Here is an 18,535-nt window from a genome sequence, read left to right on the forward strand (position 1 = left end):
TGAAACAAGAACGAGGAATTTACATTGCTTCGTCTCGAGCAATATACATTACAGTATTATATTATAATCATGTCCAGCTAAAAGCTATCGGACTACGCACAACGTATTTTCCACCCAACCACGCCAGATCACCAAAACCGATCGTCCCCGATGCCATTGAACTAGCAGTAAACGTCACCGTATATACCTTTTTCTCGTTTTTTGCAGTAAAAGTCAACACTGATGGGTCAACATTGATCTTCACAGAACGAGTCTTTGAAAATATCGAAACCTTGTACGTTGCTGGTGGGCCCACATTAGTCAAAGTCCTCGTGTACTTAACAACGCTTCGTTCATTGGTTCCGCCACCAGCGCCTGATGCCGTTATGAACGGAACCGCAAAAGACGGATAATTAAGATCTTCAACCCTGTATTGTTTTTCTACATTACACGAGAAATTTGAATTTGCACCTACAAACATCTTAATAGCGGTAGAACTATAATTTAAAGCGCATAGGAAACTCAGGTAATCATCGGTCGAGGCGTCATAGATTAGGCCCGGATCAAGGGCTGAAACGGGGTCCACGTGTCCCGAACCGTGATCAAACGGTGTTGATTGCATTCCCGTTGCGATATCTTGCAGCCCGTCACCGTTTGTGTACGTGCTATAAGCTGTGGTCATAAGTGCTGATTTTATAGCCGATGGGCTCCATTCGGGGTGAGCTTCCTTGAGTAATGCGGCTAACCCACTTACGTGCGGGCACGACATCGACGTTCCAGACACGATATTAAATTCAACCCGTCGAGAGTCTTCGGTTAACCCGGTGGGACCCACTTTACCGGTCCAACCTGCAATAATATTCACACCTGGTGCTATGAAGTCGGGTTTGAGTATTTCGGGTGTTAGTGCATTTGGTCCCCGGGAACTAAACGCTGCTACAACCGGTGACGGTTGGATGTCTAATTTAGTCCCTCCGGGTGTAATCGTAGCCGTTGGATTACGATCTGACGCTATGTAGCTTTTTATAGCATCGCTAGCTTTGTGACCTATGGTGGAACTCGGTATTAGGTGCGTGTCGGCCACTAGTTCTTCCCCGAACGTATCGGTATTCGCTAGGATCATTCCTACGCCACCTGCTGCCTTAACCACCATCCCCTTTTGCACCCGTGAATTCAACCCTCGTTCGCACATCACGATTTTGCCGGCAACTCGCCCTTGTGGCAACGAGCCCAGTATACATAGATTACTATTCGTCGAATTACTAATACTACCCGCGAAAACGATCGGAATCATTGAACTCGGTAACGGTTTTCCACTATAAAGTGATACACCCGAAAATTTCTTTCCGTCCCCGAGTGTAACGTAAGCGGGAAAATCGCGGTCTAAAGTTCCAGCTCCAACTGTAGCTATCCACGGGGCCACGTTTGATAAGCTGAAAGGAGTGGGCCCACTATTTCCAGCCGAGCATGATACGAATATTCCATGTGAAACTGCTTTGAACGCCCCGTAAGCAACGACATCGTTGGTGTAATCAGAAAGTGACCCTCCTATTGACAACGATAATACATGGACACCGTCAATTATCGCCTTCTCCATTGCCGCTAGTATATCACTTCCCAAACATCCACCGAGCCAGCACGCTTTATAAACAGCCACCCTGGCACGAGGAGCCATCCCACGTGCGGTTCCTTTTGCGAAACCGAATAGACTCGCGTCAGTCACCGCGGACCCCGCGGCTGTCGTTGAAGTATGCGTTCCATGTCCATCGTCATCCATAGGAGACTTCGATTCCACTTTTTCATCAATCGGCCCATATGTCGCTTCATACGATCTCGAGAAGTATCGTGCGCCGATTAATTTCTTATTACAACTCGATACGCTAAATCCCGGGCCACTCTCACACTCGCCCTTCCACGAACTGGGAACCGGGCCAAAACCCGTGTCGTCTAGGCTCTTACTTCCGGGCCACACACCCGTATCCACCACTCCAACGATGACATCACTACTTGAAAAGGGCCCGGAATGCATCATTTCCTGTCTTTCTAACCCGAGAAACTCGGGTGAACGTGTCGTATGAAGCTCGTATATCATCTCTTCTTGAACCGACACAATCCCATGTTGTTGTTCAAGTAGCTTCGCCTCGTCAGCAGTTAGCCTTGTCGAAAACCCGTGGATCACCTTGTTGTATGCATACAACATATTCGTCGACTTCGAAACAGATTTCATAGACGTTTCGTACCACTGCACATGGTCAGAAAACGTCGTTGGCATAACTGATTTGTCCATGTGAACAATATACGTCTTCTGATTGTGTATCCGGTCTGCCGCTACATAACCGCAACAAACCGCCACGATAACTGCCACCAGGATAACATTCCTGGAATTCATGTTAACAAAACTTTATTACACCTTTTGCAGCTGTATGTAATGAACATATGAAGTAAGAAGTTAAGTAGTCAATTTTGAAATTTAAGTGGTATTAGCTGTTAACAAGATGTGTTAACATATATATGGGGTATGCATAAGATGTTATTATCATGTATTTGAAGTGAGTGGACCTACTGATTGGACCCCTAATCAATGAATCTTGTTGTTGCTATTTGTTAAAAAAAGGCGTATGAAAAGAATCTTATTCTTCTTGTGTGGCTAATTTTAAGACAATATATGCATCTTTTTTAAAGTAATGCCCGGCCTAACCCAACCCAACTTAACACAACAAATGTTAAATACAGTGTTAATTGCACTAAAGAGTTGATTACAGTTATGGAAAACAACATTATTGACTAATTCCCTGTCCCGTAATAAGCGTTCAAGTAAATTTTTGTTGAACCTGGGATATACGGAGAAATTGATAAATGTCATTGTTGCCCTTTAGTTTAAAGCTAAATTTGACTGAATTTATTTAAAAAGTAAATGATTAATAATATTTAATGAAGTTATATTTAAGAGTCTAATAATATTTTGTAGTTAGTTTGTGTTAATAATTATCTTAGTACATAGAGAAAGTGAATAAACGATTTAAGAATTAATCCCGACATTCAAACCATACCCAATTTCTACCATATCTATCCGGATAGAGGATCGTCTTCTTTTTAGATTTCTTTTTTTTTTCTTCTCTGTCTCATACGAAGCAATGGAAGGCAAGCTATGACGGTTAGGATGTGACCTTGCCTTTCACTCTGCTACCTCCGTTCTAAGATCTTTTGACTAAACGAAGTTAAAACTAAAGTTTCGGAACTGAAGTTTGCAACTTTTTTCAGCAAAGCTTAGTAAAAATCCTTCCTTCGGCCACCTTGGATCAAGGGTATTGGCATTGCATATTTCAATGTGCTTTGTATTATCTAAAAATTAAAACATACTTTGAAGTTTTTAAATACAAAAATTGCTTGTACGTTTTAGCCTAGAGCCTACTGTTCCTTAGAGCATTTAAAGTTTTCACCAATCATTGTATGTAACGAGTTTTTGAAGTTGTTATTGTACAAATACAAGTTTAAAAACTTGTTGGGACGATCTGAAACCGATTTTTTCTTATATGTTATTGGTTCGGTTATCCTGATATGGCAGTGTGGCACATAACATCAAACATGGCACTAGTTAAGGTTCAGAAATCAGTTACCTATTGAGCTGGTAATCCGATGTATGCAATAGCAAGTTCTAGAGCATACGTACAATAATTATTATCATAATTCGATGCACACACTCTGAATCAAGATTCATACACTATTACTATTACTATTGTCCTTTAGGTACATTTAGACTTGATTATCCCTGACCCTTTAGATAGACAACTCATTGTTGAATCAAGCATTATTTGAGGTTTGATCTACTTTTAATATTTTTTGTTTCTTTGTCTAATAATTGATGATGGAAAAGGGGTACTCTTTGGTTTAGTTAGGATGTAACTTTCCTTTATGACTAGTGATCAATTATACGTTATGACTTTTGTTCACTATGGGGAACCTTTTGTCGATCGAACAGTGCTTTTGTAAGCACTAAGGCATAAAAAGTTCTAAAATATAATATACTTGAAAATTGTAAAGAAACCATCTCCTCCCTGTTATAAAAAATGGAGATAAAAAATGAAAAATAGAATAATATAATATGTCAATCAGTTTTTTAGTTTTACTGCCGATCATTTCTTTCTCTAAAAGGAATGTTAATGTTATCCGGGAACACATTGTTCCTCACTACGTAGTCTGACTATTTATCCTGTGTGATCCGGAAGGGGAGTATTTCTTTTTCTAAATGTAAGAGGTATAACTGTATTATTTTCAAGATGTTCTGAGCATGTGTAAAGTATGTAGCGAACATAATTCAAAATTATGAAGAAAATGTACTATAATGAGTTGATCGACAACTTTACCCAAAAAATGCTAGAAGTGTAGTTTTTTTTTTAATTTTCTTTTTTCATTTTTAATTTTTAAATTTATGTTTAATGTGACACAACAATACGAAAGTAAAACACTTTGTTTCGGTTATTTAGAGAATTTTTTTTATCGTCAACTTTTTAATAGTACTATCCTTTTTATGTATTAAAAAGTTTAACATTTATAAGAGTTTTTATTTTTATTTTTTAATTTTTTTTATGTCACGAACTTTGGCTTTAAAATTAATGAGACAATCTGGTTAATCGTGACTCTTTTCGACCCTTTCTCTTTCATTCGATACTAGTCTGGACCGGCCCGCGCGTTGCGGCGGGGGCTTTTGGCCTGCGTATTCATATTTAACGTAGCGTTGTGTATTTACAGAGGGGAACACGGCCCATGTGTTAAGCGCCGTTTTAGATGTCGTTGTGTTAAGCGTTTTTAAAAAATTATCCGTTTCGAACGTAGTTAGTTTTGTTTTGTTCAATAAATTTTTTCGAGTGTAAGGGTGCTGTCGGAAAAATTTAACTCGCGGCGAACAGAAAGATTCGGGCTGTCGTTGTGTTTAGTGTTTTTTTAAAAGTGTCTGTTTCGAACGTGGTTAATTTCGTTTTGTTCATAAATTTATTTCGAGTCTTATTGCCGTTGAAAAAATTTAACTCGTGGCGAGTGGGAAGATACGGGTTGTCGTTGTGTTTAGCGTTTTTTTGAGAAGTGTCCGTTTCGCGTATAGTTAGTCCCGTTGAGTTCGTAAGATTTTTCCGAGTTGAACGGTGGTCTCGAAAAAATTTAACTCGAACCGAGCGAGAAGATAGGGCCCGTTATAAATTCTGGTGGAATTGGTTTCTTTTATTTTAATAAAATTATATATTTACATTTTTTACCCCTGAAAAAGTGTAAACTTGAGGGACCGTTGTGTATATAGTCGAAGTTGAGGGACCGTTTGTAATGTGAACGCAAATTCAAAACGACAATCCGATATAACTGAAACGACGGAGATCTCCACGACTTTTAGTATATACTAGTCCGGACCAGCCCACGCGTTGCGGCGGCTGCTTTCGGCATGCGTATTCATATTTAACGTAGCGTTGTGTATTTACAAAGGGGAACACGACCCATGTGTTAAGCGCCGTTTTAGATGTCGTTGTGTTAAGCGTTTTTTAAAAAGTATCCGTTTCGAACGTAGTTAGTTTTGTTTTGTTCAATAAATTTTTCCAAGTGTAACGGTGCTGTCGGAAAAATTTAACTCGCGGCGAACAGAAATAAATGTATTGGAGATTGCCCGATTTGTTTAGCATTTTTTGAGTAGTGTCCGTTTCGCTTATAGTTAGTTCCGTTAGGTTCGTAAGATTTTTTCGAGTTGAACGGTGGTCTCGGAAAAATTTAACTCGTACCGAGCGAGAAGATAGGGCCCGTTATAAATTCGGGTGGACTTAGTTTCTTTTATTTTAATAAAATTATATATTTACACTTTTTACCCCTGAAAAAGTGTAAAATTGAGGGGCCGTTGTGTAAATATAGCCGAAGTTGAGAGACCGTTTGTAATGTGAACGCAAACTCAAAACGACAAACAGATATAACTGAAACGACGGGAGCGACCATCACTTTTAGTATGTAAGTATTAGTATTAATAATATTAATTAATATTAATATTAATATTAATATTAATATTAATATTAATATTAATATTAAATTAAATAAATATTAAATTAAATATTAAATATTAAATTAATATTAAATATTAATATTGATATTAATATTAATGTGCATATGTGTTGCTTGTAAAGTTTAAAATTGAAGTATCTTCTATTAGTGTGATGTATGAGAGCATTTAACATAGATGTGTACAATTTGGACAACTTAAAAAAACGAAGATAGTAGAAAATAAAATACAGAAAACAAATCTTATTTAGCTATATCCGTTTTAATTTTTTTTATTTACTAGCTATTGCATTAGGAGCTAAAATTCTACCATAAAATCCTTTAATTATTGCATGAAATCCTTACACGTCGAGATCCATAATCACGTTAGTGATTATCACAATCATCCTCAACCAGAAATTAAAACAAGGCTAATGTATATCCACAACATTAATAATTGAAGCCTTTTAAATCACCATAACTAGTTGACTATAGTGATCAAATGCAACATTATTTTTTTCCTTTTAAGTGATCTAAATTATATGAGAATTGAAAGCAAAATTTTAAAAATTGTGGTACTACAGATGTCAGTCACGCACAGGACGTTCCTTATTGCATTTGATCATTGATGATTGTGATCATGGATGATTGTTATTGTTTAAAAAGATAGATAAACCCAAGAAGGCAAAGTGCTTGTTTCTGTTTATGCTGTGCTTTTTCTTTGAAGTTTGAGTAGCATGTCCATTAAACAAGTGACATAAAAAATTTAGGAATGTTTTCTTAGAAACTTTTAGGCCACTTGCAATCGTTCAGTTCTTTCACATACATTTTCCCCTGCCATATCAGCACAAACACTTTAACATTTCTTTCACTAAACCCTCACAATCACACACTCCATCTCAAACTATATATACCCACAAATATACCTATAAAATATAAAATGTACAAACAATTAAACACAAGGTACAAAAAAAAAATAGTGAGTCCCTTTTTTTCTTCACAGCCTCGTTGCAGGAGTGGCTGAAAATCCCTTTAACAATTTGCTAACAATGGTTGTGAGAGGTTAACAATGTTAACAAGGGTGGATGGCGAACCACTACATGTGGCGTTATGATTTTCATGTATGGGTACTTTTTCTCAATCATATTTTTTCAGGGTAGCTGATTATACATGATTTATTTTATATATCTATTTCAGTCTTTGATACTTAAATTTGAAGTTACCTTATACATCATTTGAAATGACAGTTTGTAAACAAGGGTAAAATGGGAAAGATTGTAATTTACCTTTTGAGGTTGACACTTCTTTGAGACAAGATCAAATAAAAATGTGAACACTCAATTTTCGATGTCAGGAGTAATTTATTTCGGAGATATTGTGGTAATGGGTTGAGAACTTGAGATCAGATCGGGTACCAGGTCGAAATGGATTCATGGTTATTTTGGTGGTATCCGGTTAGTAAGTGGTAAACATTTTTCAATGATAACACTTCAACCTTTTGATATGCAACCAGTTGGACCCTTTATTAGACTTGACCATAATTAAATGAACGAGTTAGATCGGCTTCTCTAAATGGAAAATATTACCAGAAACAACATTTTCAAGACTGAATATCCTCAATTGTTTTAGTTAATGTCCGTATAGATTTCCAACTTTTTCCTAATGCATAGATCAAGTGTTAAGTTGAGGTTTTTCATTTGAAGCTAGCTAGCCTATGATTACTAGATAATGGAATTATATGTGTCCCAACAGTTCGCCCTTCTCGCCCTCACCATGTGATGTAAGGACACCAATGGCACCAGCCATCTCCTTGTCCGCCCTCCTCTTAGCGACAAATAAGCATATTTGAGGACGAGGGTTTTGGATTAAATGCTTGTACTTTTAGCTTCCTTACTAATACATTGGTGTACGTATATAATAAATATAGTGAGTTCAGTTTTTTTAGGAAGGGTGTCATGGATGGAAATGCTTCTGTCCTATCTTGTCGCGATGATGATTTAGTATGTTCTAGAAAGAAATGGAGTCATGGATATGAGTTGTCTTAACATTGTAGGCCATTCCTTGGTAGTTTGATTTTAATTTTTACCATACAATTATGTTTAAAATTGAAACTAATCATACATCATACGTATTCATTTTTGATAAATTATTGTAGTAATTAGTTATTAGTTAATATAAAGATATCCTCATTTCTTTTTTTTTTGAAAGGCAACTGTCGGCATCGAATACTCTTATTTTCACGCATGCATGCACTTTCGGGAGGAAACCCGAATCGCATTGCAGGAACTCGATCCTTAAATCATCCCGATCCTTAAACCATCCCGAGGTCAATCTGGATTAATTAATAGGATGAGCCGAGCGAGGCTCGAACCCATGACCTAACCCTCGCCCCAACGCACAAGGTGTTGGGGATATCGTTGAAGCGAAGCTTCGTTGGTTATTACTCGTGTTTAAGTAAATACATATTTCATTTATGGGTTAATTAGTGTAGAACACCCACATGGAATGACACATGACTCGTTCATATACAAAACGGGTAAATAGATAAGATGTTCATTGTTCAAGCTATCTAGGAAGGAATAGTATTTTTATTCAGATGTACACAACCTAACTAGATTATTTCGTAACTGTTTATGACCCTTTCACTCGCCAACCAATTTATTTTGATAGTAATGTTTGATGTTGATGCGTATTGTTAATTCCTAGTTCGATATTCTTTGTGATGTAAATCAGTCTTATACGTTTAATGATGTAATAATATTTGTGAGTATTGAATGTTTGATATTGTGTTTAAATGAATTATATAGTTAAACTGACCTGACAGTCGATCGACTGTGTGAGACAATCGACCGACTGAAGACTTTGTTAGTCGACAGTGTGAGGTCGGTGTAAGTTGTTCAATGATCGACTAAACCAGATAGTCGACCGACTGACGGAGTCAGTCGACCGACTGTCACTGTAGATAGTATATATACGGGTTTCGTGTTTCAGTCCAAGGTTACGCATTCTAATAACCCTAATCGACCAAAGCTGTTCTGTAATCGTCTCCTACCTCCAACCCACCGATTTACAACATTTAGGCACGGTTCTAATCTAGCTAGAAGTCTAGGTTTGGCTATTTCAGTCCCGAGAACGACCCGCAACTTGATTAACCCTCGTTCTATCATATTCCGCCTTTAGATCGAGTCTAGACCATTCTAAGATCTTTGCTAAATCGTCTACATTTGAACTTGAGACTTCTTGTAAGGATAGATGACCTAACCATGGTTATATACCTCATTCATATGATTCCCTATATTTCATTCCCTAACTATCAATCTATTGATTGAAGGTTTCCAGCCTACAATCTAGAAGCCCACCTTCTAGATGTTCAAAGTAGCCTTCTTTGAACACCATGTGGAAGTAGCAAAGTTGAAAACGGCGACGACCGCCAATCTTCCACGTTCACACGTCACCTTCCTCGTTCACACCTATCTACCACTATAAGATCTTAGCTATAGATAGATGTGCAAACCTCAGTTGTAAATCATCCCAAAATCACTCAGAGAAGTGTAATCACAACCTTGAGAGTGTGTGTGAGTTTGAGAGTTTTTTTTAGAGTTTTGTAAATACTCGTTTAATCTATTCTTGTGAGTAATAGAGTTATTTTTCTCTCAAATTTGTATCTCCCAACATCCAGGCGATCATCTCTTCCCAACAAGTTGTGATGACCCGAAAAATTTCGACTAATTTAAACCAATTCTCTTTATGATTTAATATTATGTAAATATACATATATGTATGTATATATATATATATTATAAGATGTACAAGTAAAAACGACTTTCCTACAGTAAAACATTAATTGCTACAGTAAAAACGACTTTCCTACAGTAAAACATTAATTGCTACAGTAAAAATGACTTTGCTACAGTAAAACACTATTTGCTACAGTGAAACCGTATTTTGCTACAGTGCTACAGTGATTTGCTACAGTGATTTGCTACAGTAAAACACTATTTGCTACAGTAAAACTATTTGATGTCGACGAACTAGCAAACAAAAACAGAAAAGGCGGCCATGCGATCGCATGGCAAAAACACTGAAAACTCATGCGATCGCATGAGCTACAGTAAATCGAAAAGTAATATAAATACGCAGTTTGTTCGACGAAGTTTTTCATATTTCTCTTAATATTTATATTTATATTATAATTATAATTTTAAATTTAAGTTTAATAATAATAAGGTATATACGAGGGTGTTTTTAATTCGGGTTTCAAACCGCTTTAAGCTAAGAAAATATTAGGTATTATTCGGGGTATTGTTCTTGAATCCAAGGCCAACCATACAGTCATCTACCATCATTACGTCTACGCAATTTGCCTACAATATTGAATCGCAATATTGAACTGTGAGTTATAGTCTCCCTTTTTAAATGCTTTAAATATTTTTGGGCTGAGAATACATGCAATTTATTTTAAACGCAATAAGACACAAGTACATACAAAATTCTACACTGAGTTAAACCGAAAATCCCTTAGCTTTAGTAACTAGTAGCTGCCAGTACATAGGATATGGACTGGTGGGCGCGAATAATTGTATATGGATCCATAGGGCTTGACATCCCCGTCCGAGCTAGAGCGCTAGCCTTTTAACGGACGTATATTATTTGAGTTTAAGACACGTTGGTTTGCGCGTATTAAAACGAATGGGGTAATTATCACTATAGCGTTAAGTTTAGTTACCAGGGTGCTCTGTTACGTAGAATCTATTGATAAACTTTTGATGAAATCTTGTGGTCTATCTTTATATATGTTTATGACTCGAGCAATTAAACCTATAACTCACCAACATTCGTGTTGACTTTTTAGCATGTTTTATTCTCAGGTCCTTAGAATGCTTCCGCTGTGATGTGCTTGTTGCCTGCATGGAGTCTCTCATGCTTTGTACAAAGTTTATTGCATTCAAAATAAAACTGCGTTGTGTAATAAATAATTGGACTGTGATGTCAACCTGTAAATTAAAGACTTATGTATTTTGGGGTTTTGCTTATACCTAAGCACTCGCCCACATGTTTATAACTTTCTATGTTTAGAAAGTCACTTATTTTAATGAATGCAATATTTTATCAAAACGTATCATATAGAGGTCAAAACCTCACTGTGGAATCAATGATTAACGTGCCGCGTCAATAGCGATTTTGACGGGTCGTTACAGTTGGTATCCGAGCTTGAGGTCATAGGGAACCAGAAATTACATTAGTGTGTTTAACTGGTAATTGTTAGGATGCATTAGTGAGTCTGGACTATGACCATATTTGTTTTTACTGATTTTTGTTTATCATTTGGTCAAAAACATTATATGTAATATATTTATATGCTAATGTAATTGTTGTTTCAATTATGTGATAGATGACTTCTTCTAATCCTATCATTTTGTACGACTCGGAATCGGACACTGAATCTATTATATCCACAACTGAAAAGGGCATTCCAATACCTATTAAAGAAGAAATTGTGTTAGCCGGGGAATCTCAACTCCCGGTAAACCCAGAGGAGGTTCCAGCTCCACCCAACTCTAGTTTTCCGGAGCCACAGTATCGTTGGCATGGACCCATGATCCCTGGAGTAAACGAGGATCGTCCATTTCTAAACAAATATGGACATTGGTCCAGATATACCGCCGACGGGCGGGTTGTGCCGATTACGCCTGGCAGATTTCGGTTCATGACCACCGGTACATATTCTTGAAGTTCGTCATCATATTCTCCTACACATGACTCAAACAGTTCGTCATCAGACGAGATCAGTAAGGAGGAGGATTTCGCTAATGAAATAAAAGAGATCACTAAGGAGAAATTCCAACTTGCTATAGATAATAAAAACAACCACAATAATAAAATGTCCTTAATTATTAAAAAAGAACAGGACCATTCGATCCGTAACCACCCTTATTGTATTAAACCCACTGAGGCAACGGGTACCTCAAAACCCCAACTAAAAATAAAATACACTGCCAGAATGTCTGTCGGACCATGTGCACACAAACAATTGGCAGAGAGAACCAAATGGGAAGAAGTTTCTGATAGTTCTGAATGAACGACCTCGCAACCATAAATCTTCCATGCGCTATTTTATTGCTTATGTGTGCTACTCTATCTTGTTATGTAAAATAAGCATATGTAAAATATCAGTATTGTATGGTATTGTATTATTTTGGTTTATTAATAATAAATGCATGGAATGATTATTTGTATTATTACTACTTATTATTATTATTATTACATAATAATGTAGTAACTCGCTATAATTTTCATAGTGGAATATTATTAGGATTTTAGTAGTTAATTCCTTGTACTATCTATTATGTATGAACTTAACGGGTAGGTAATACCCTAGAAATAATTATAAAATGCTAATAAGAAGAAAAGGCTTTTATAATAATCGGTTCATATTATTAATATGCTACGATTAACTATTGACAACTCATTTTACCTATAATATTCTATATGATTAAATTATATCTGTTGTGTTTATTGAAGAAACATGTCTCAAATGTCGGATGCTGAGTTTGAGCAACTAGTCGAGAAACGTGTGAATGAAAGAATTGCTGCAGCCGAGGCAGCAAAAGCAACAGCCGAAGCAGCAGCCAAAGCAGCAGCCGTAAACACAAACTCACGAAACGGATGCTCATACAAAACTTTTCAAGGATGCAAACCACAGACGTTTAGTGGAACCGAGGGACCAGTCGGTCTAACCCGATGGTTTGAAAAGATGGAGTCCGTTTTCAAAATCAGTAATTGTGCGAACGGAGATAAGTCAAAGTATGCTTCGTGCACGTTGCAAGACGGTGCACTTACTTGGTGGAACAATTATGCTAAAGCAGAAGGAATAGATACGGCATATGATATCTCTTGAGAAGAACTGAAAAAGATGCTGATCGAGGAGTACTGTCCTCGAAACGAGATCAGAAAAATGGAATCTGAGTTACGTAATCTGAAGGTTATCGGCGCGAATCTCAATAACTATGAAAAGCGTTTCATGGAACTAGCCTTGTTGTGTCCCGAATTGGTGCCAAACGAGAAACGAAAGATAGAAATGTATATTGATGGTTTATCGCTCAATATCAAAGGAAATGTTACATCGTCCAAACCAAATACGATGCAGGAAGCCATGACAATGGCACACCAACTCATGGACCAGATCACAGAGAGTTCGATTAAGGCACCAATTACTGAAGTCAAGACAACTGAAGGAAAGAGGAAATGGGAAGACTATAAGGGCAAAAGTACTCACCTGAAGAAACAAGAAATTTTTAAAGGTAAACAAGATAGGGCAACTGCAAGTCCAAACTATAAGGGACCCCATCCGTTCTGCAAAAGATGTTACACACATCATGCAGGTTATTGTCAAGTGGTCTGTGATAAGTGCAACAAGAAAGGACATGTGGCGAAAGATTGTTATGCCACCGTTTCTGAAGTAAAGACAAAACTGACCGATGTCAAGAAATGTTTTGGATGCGGGAAGTCTGGTCACTTTATAAATCAATGCCCTGATAAGGAGAAGAACAAAGAACCCGCACGTGGGAGGGCATTTAATGTTAGTGCCAGTAAAGCACGTGAGGATCCTAATCTTGTCACGGGTACGTTTACCGTTAATAATCAACTAGCTTCTATTATGTTTGATACGGGTGCTGATAGAAGTTATATGTGTAAAGACTTTAGTTTTAAACTAAAATGTGCATCATTACCTCTAGACGATAAATATACTATTGAATTAGCTAATGGTAAACTGATAAAAGCCGATAAAATTTGCCATGGTTGCGAAATGAATCTCGCTGGTGAAACCTTCAAAATTGATTTGATACCCGTAGAATTAGGAAGTTTTGATGTAATCGTTGGCATGGACTGGATGTCCAAAACAAGAGCGGAAGTTGTTTGCGCTGAGAAAGCAATCCGCATCCCTCGTAAGGATGAAACGTCATTAATGATTTATGGGGAGAAGAACAACTCAAAACTGAACTTTATCAGCTGTATGAAGGCCCAGAAACTTATAAGAAAAGGTTGTTATGCTATTCTGGCACACATAAAGAAGATCGATACTGAAGAAAGAAGCATTGATGACATGCCGGTTGTAAGAGAATATCCCGGAGTATTTCCAGAAGAATTACCGGGGCTACCTCCACACAGATGTGTAGAATTCCAGATTGATCTCATACCAGGAGCTGCACCTGTAGCCCGATCTCCATATAGACTTGCACCTTCAGAAATGCAAGAATTACAAGACCAGTTGCAAGAATTATCGGACCGTGGATTTATTCGTCCTAGTTTTTCACCTTGGGGTGCTCCTATTCTGTTCGTCAAGAAGAAGGATGGATCTATGAGAATGTGCATAGATTACCGAGAATTAAATAAATTAACGATCAAGAATCGGTACCCATTACCGAGGATTGATGATTTGTTTGATCAATTTCAAGGATCAAGTGTTTATTCTAAGATTAATCTATGCTCCGGATATCATCAGCTGAGAGTGAAGGAAGAAGATGTTCCTAAAACAGCGTTCAGAACCCGTTACGGTCACTATGAATTTTTAGTCATGCCTTTTGGATTAACTAATGCTCCAGCAGTATTCATGGATCTAATGAATCGCATCTGTAGACCGTATTTAGACAAATTTGTCATTGTTTTTATCGATGACATATTGATTTACTCGAAGAACAAGGAAGAACATGAGCAACACTTAAGACTGGTACTGGAGATACTCAAGAAAGAAGAATTGTACGCAAAATTTTTGAAGTGTGATTTCTGGTTACAAGAAGTACAATTTTTGGGCCATGTTGTCAGTAAACATGGAATTAAAGTTGACCCCGCCAAGATCGAAGCCATTAGTAAATGGGAAATCCCGAAGACTCCAACACAAATTCGCCAATTCTTAGGTCTTGCTGGTTACTACCGAAGATTCATTCAAGATTTCTCTAGAATCGCCAAACCCTTAACTGCATTGACTCAAAAGGGAAAGAAGTATGATTGGTCCACAGAACAAGAATCCTCATTCCAGTTATTAAAGAAGAAGTTAACGTCTGCACCCATTTTGTCATTACCAGAAGGAAATGATGATTTCGTGATCTATTGTGATGCTTCGCGCCAAGGTTTAGGATGTGTATTAATGCAACGCACAAAAGTTATCGCATATGCCTCACGACAACTAAAAATTCATGAAAAGAACTATACGACGCACGATTTGGAACTTGGAGCAGTAGTTTTTGCACTCAAAATATGGAGACACTATCTATATGGCACTAAGTGTACAGTGTACACCGACCATAAGAGTCTTCAACATATTTTTGATCAAAAACAACTCAATATGAGGCAATGTCGCTGGGTAGAGTTGTTAAACGATTACGATTGTGAAATCCGTTACCACCCCGGAAAGGCTAATGTTGTAGCTGATGCCCTAAGTCGAAAAGAAAGAGTAAAACCTCTTAGGGTCCGAGCTTTGAATATTACAATTCGTACTGATCTCACAAAGCAAATTCAAGCAGCACAGTTAGAGACTTTAAAAGAAGAAAATGAAAAAGGCGAAATGAGCAGAGGGTTAGAAAAACAGCTTGAAGTAAAAGCCGATGGAACCCTGTATTTTGCTGATAGGATATGGGTACCAAAACATGGTAATCTAAGGCAACTAGTACTAGATGAAGCACACAAAATGAGGTACTCAATTCACCCAGGAAACGGGAAAATGTACCACGATCTCACGAAGTTTTATTGGTGGCCTAATATGAAGACAGAAATTGCTACTTATGTAAGCAAATGTTTGACATGTGCAAAGGTCAAAGCTGAGCACCAAAAGCCGTCAGGATTACTGCAACAACCAGAAATTCCGCAGTGGAAATGGGAAAGAATAACTATGGATTTCATTACGATATTGCCAAGGACTGCAAGTAGTCATGATACTATTTAGGTGATAGTTGATCGTCTAACTAAATCAGCTCACTTTCTACCAACAAAGGAGACAGACAGTATGGAGAAATTAGCACGCCTATATTTGAAGGAAGTAGTTTCCAGGCATGGTGTACCCATCTCTATCATATCTGATCGCGACACCCGATTCACATCACGTTTCTGGCAGTCATTACAAAAAGCATTGGGAACTCGATTAGATATGAGCACCGCTTATCACCCACAGACAGATGGTCAAAGTGAAAGAACAATACAAACATTGGAAGACATGTTACGAGCATGCGTGATTGACTTTGGAACCAGTTGGGATCGACACTTACCGTTGGCAGAATTTTCATACAATAACAGCTATCATACGAGCATCAACGCAGCACCATTTGAAGCACTTTACGGTAGAAAGTGCAGATCTCCTATCTGTTGGAGTGAAGTAGGAGAAAGACAACTTACTGGACCAGAAATTATTCAAAAAACCACCGAAAAGATCATTCAAATACAACAGCGATTGAAAACGGCCATGAGTCGCCAAAAGAGTTATGCTGATGTAAGAAGAAAACCGCTAGAATTTCAAGTGGGCGACAAAGTCATGTTGAAAGTGTCACCCTGGAAAGGCGTTGTACGATTCGGTAAACGAGGAAAGCTAAGTCCTAGGTACGTAGGACCCTTTGAAATCACCGAAAGAATTGGAGCAGTTGCTTATCGATTAAAGCTACCGCAAGAACTTAGTAGTGTTCACGACACATTTCACGTGTCAAATTTGAAGAAATGTTTAGCTGAAGAGGATGTCGTAATTCCTCTTGACGAAATACGAATTAATGATAAACTCCATTTTGTCGAAGAACCTGTTGAAATCATGGACCGTGAGGTCAAACAATTAAAACAAAGCAAAATACCGATAGTTAGAGTTCGTTGGAACGCAAGACGAGGACCCGAGTTTACTTGGGAACGTGAAGATCAAATGAAGCAAAAGTATCCACATTTGTTCACTGATATCGCTCATGAAACAGGTACTACTCAAAATTTCGGGACGAAATTTTCTTTAACGGGGAGGTACTGTGATGACCCGAAAAATTTCGACCAATTTAAACCAATTCTCTTTATGATTTAATATTATGTAAATATACATATATGTATGTATATATATATATATATATTATAAGATGTACAAGTAAAAACGACTTTCCTACAGTAAAACATTAATTGCTACAGTAAAAATGACTTTGCTACAGTAAAACACTATTTGCTACAGTGAAACCGTATTTTGCTACAGTGAAAACGACTTTGCTACAGTGATTTGCTACAGTAAAACACTATTTTCTACAGTAAACACTATTTGCTACAGTACTATTTGATGTCGACGAACTAGCAAACAAAAACAGAAAAGGCGGCCATGCGATCGCATGGCAAAAACACTGAAAACTCATGCGATCGCATGAGCTACAGTAAATCGAAAAGTAATATAAATACGCAGTTTGTTCGACGAAGTTTTTCATATTTCTCTTAATATTTATATTTATATTATAATTATAATTTTAAATTTAAGTTTAATAATAATAAGGTATATACGAGGGTGTTTTTAATTCGGGTTTCAAACCGCTTTAAGCTAAGAAAATATTAGGTATTATTCGGGGTATTGTTCTTGAATCCAAGGCCAACCATACAGTCATCTACCATCATTACGTCTACGCAATTTGCCTACAATATTGAATCGCAATATTGAACTGTGAGTTATAGTCTCCCTTTTTAAATGCTTTAAATATTTTTGGGCTGAGAATACATGCAATTTATTTTAAACGCAATAAGACACAAGTACATACAAAATTCTACACTGAGTTAAACCGAAAATCCCTTAGCTTTAGTAACTAGTAGCTGCCAGTACATAGGATATGGACTGGTGGGCGCGAATAATTGTATATGGATCCATAGGGCTTGACATCCCCGTCCGAGCTAGAGCGCTAGCCTTTTAACGGACGTATATTATTTGAGTTTAAGACACGTTGGTTTGCGCGTATTAAAACGAATGGGGTAATTATCACTATAGCGTTAAGTTTAGTTACCAGGGTGCTCTGTTACGTAGAATCTATTGATAAACTTTTGATGAAATCTTGTGGTCTATCTTTATATATGTTTATGACTCGAGCAATTAAACCTATAACTCACCAACATTCGTGTTGACTTTTTAGCATGTTTTATTCTCAGGTCCTTAGAATGCTTCCGCTGTGATGTGCTTGTTGCCTGCATGGAGTCTCTCATGCTTTGTACAAAGTTTATTGCATTCAAAATAAAACTGCGTTGTGTAATAAATAATTGGACTGTGATGTCAACCTGTAAATTAAAGACTTATGTATTTTGGGGTTTTGCTTATACCTAAGCACTCGCCCACATGTTTATAACTTTCTATGTTTAGAAAGTCACTTATTTTAATGAATGCAATATTTTATCAAAACGTATCATATAGAGGTCAAAACCTCACTGTGGAATCAATGATTAACGTGCCGCGTCAATAGCGATTTTGACGGGTCGTTACACAAGTGGTATCAAGAGCTTGGTTAGAGACGTTGGTTGAGTTTTGGGTTTTCTGAAGTTTTCTCAAAATTCAATTTTAAGTGTACCA

At 37.2% G+C, this 18,535-nt stretch overlaps 1 protein-coding gene across 1 annotated transcript; it reads right to left on the reverse strand.

Moving 5' to 3' along the window:
• On the reverse strand, positions 1-2,438 carry LOC139865643 (subtilisin-like protease SBT1.7). The gene has a single exon (XM_071853721.1). It carries the CDS (start codon positions 2,366-2,368, stop codon positions 68-70), a length of 2,301 nt encoding a protein of 766 aa, XP_071709822.1. The 5' UTR covers positions 2,369-2,438; the 3' UTR covers positions 1-67.
• Positions 2,439-18,535: the final 16,097 nt, after the last annotated feature.

This window comes from Rutidosis leptorrhynchoides, chromosome 9 (assembly GCF_046630445.1).
Source record: "Rutidosis leptorrhynchoides isolate AG116_Rl617_1_P2 chromosome 9, CSIRO_AGI_Rlap_v1, whole genome shotgun sequence".
In the NCBI taxonomy this organism is placed as follows: Eukaryota; Viridiplantae; Streptophyta; class Magnoliopsida; order Asterales; family Asteraceae; genus Rutidosis; species Rutidosis leptorrhynchoides.

Bases quoted from the DNA above. Each gene is read 5' to 3' on its own strand.
- LOC139865643 (XM_071853721.1), bottom strand. From the start codon at position 2,368: ATGAATTCCAGGAATGTTATCCTGGTGGCAGTTATCGTGGCGGTTTGT.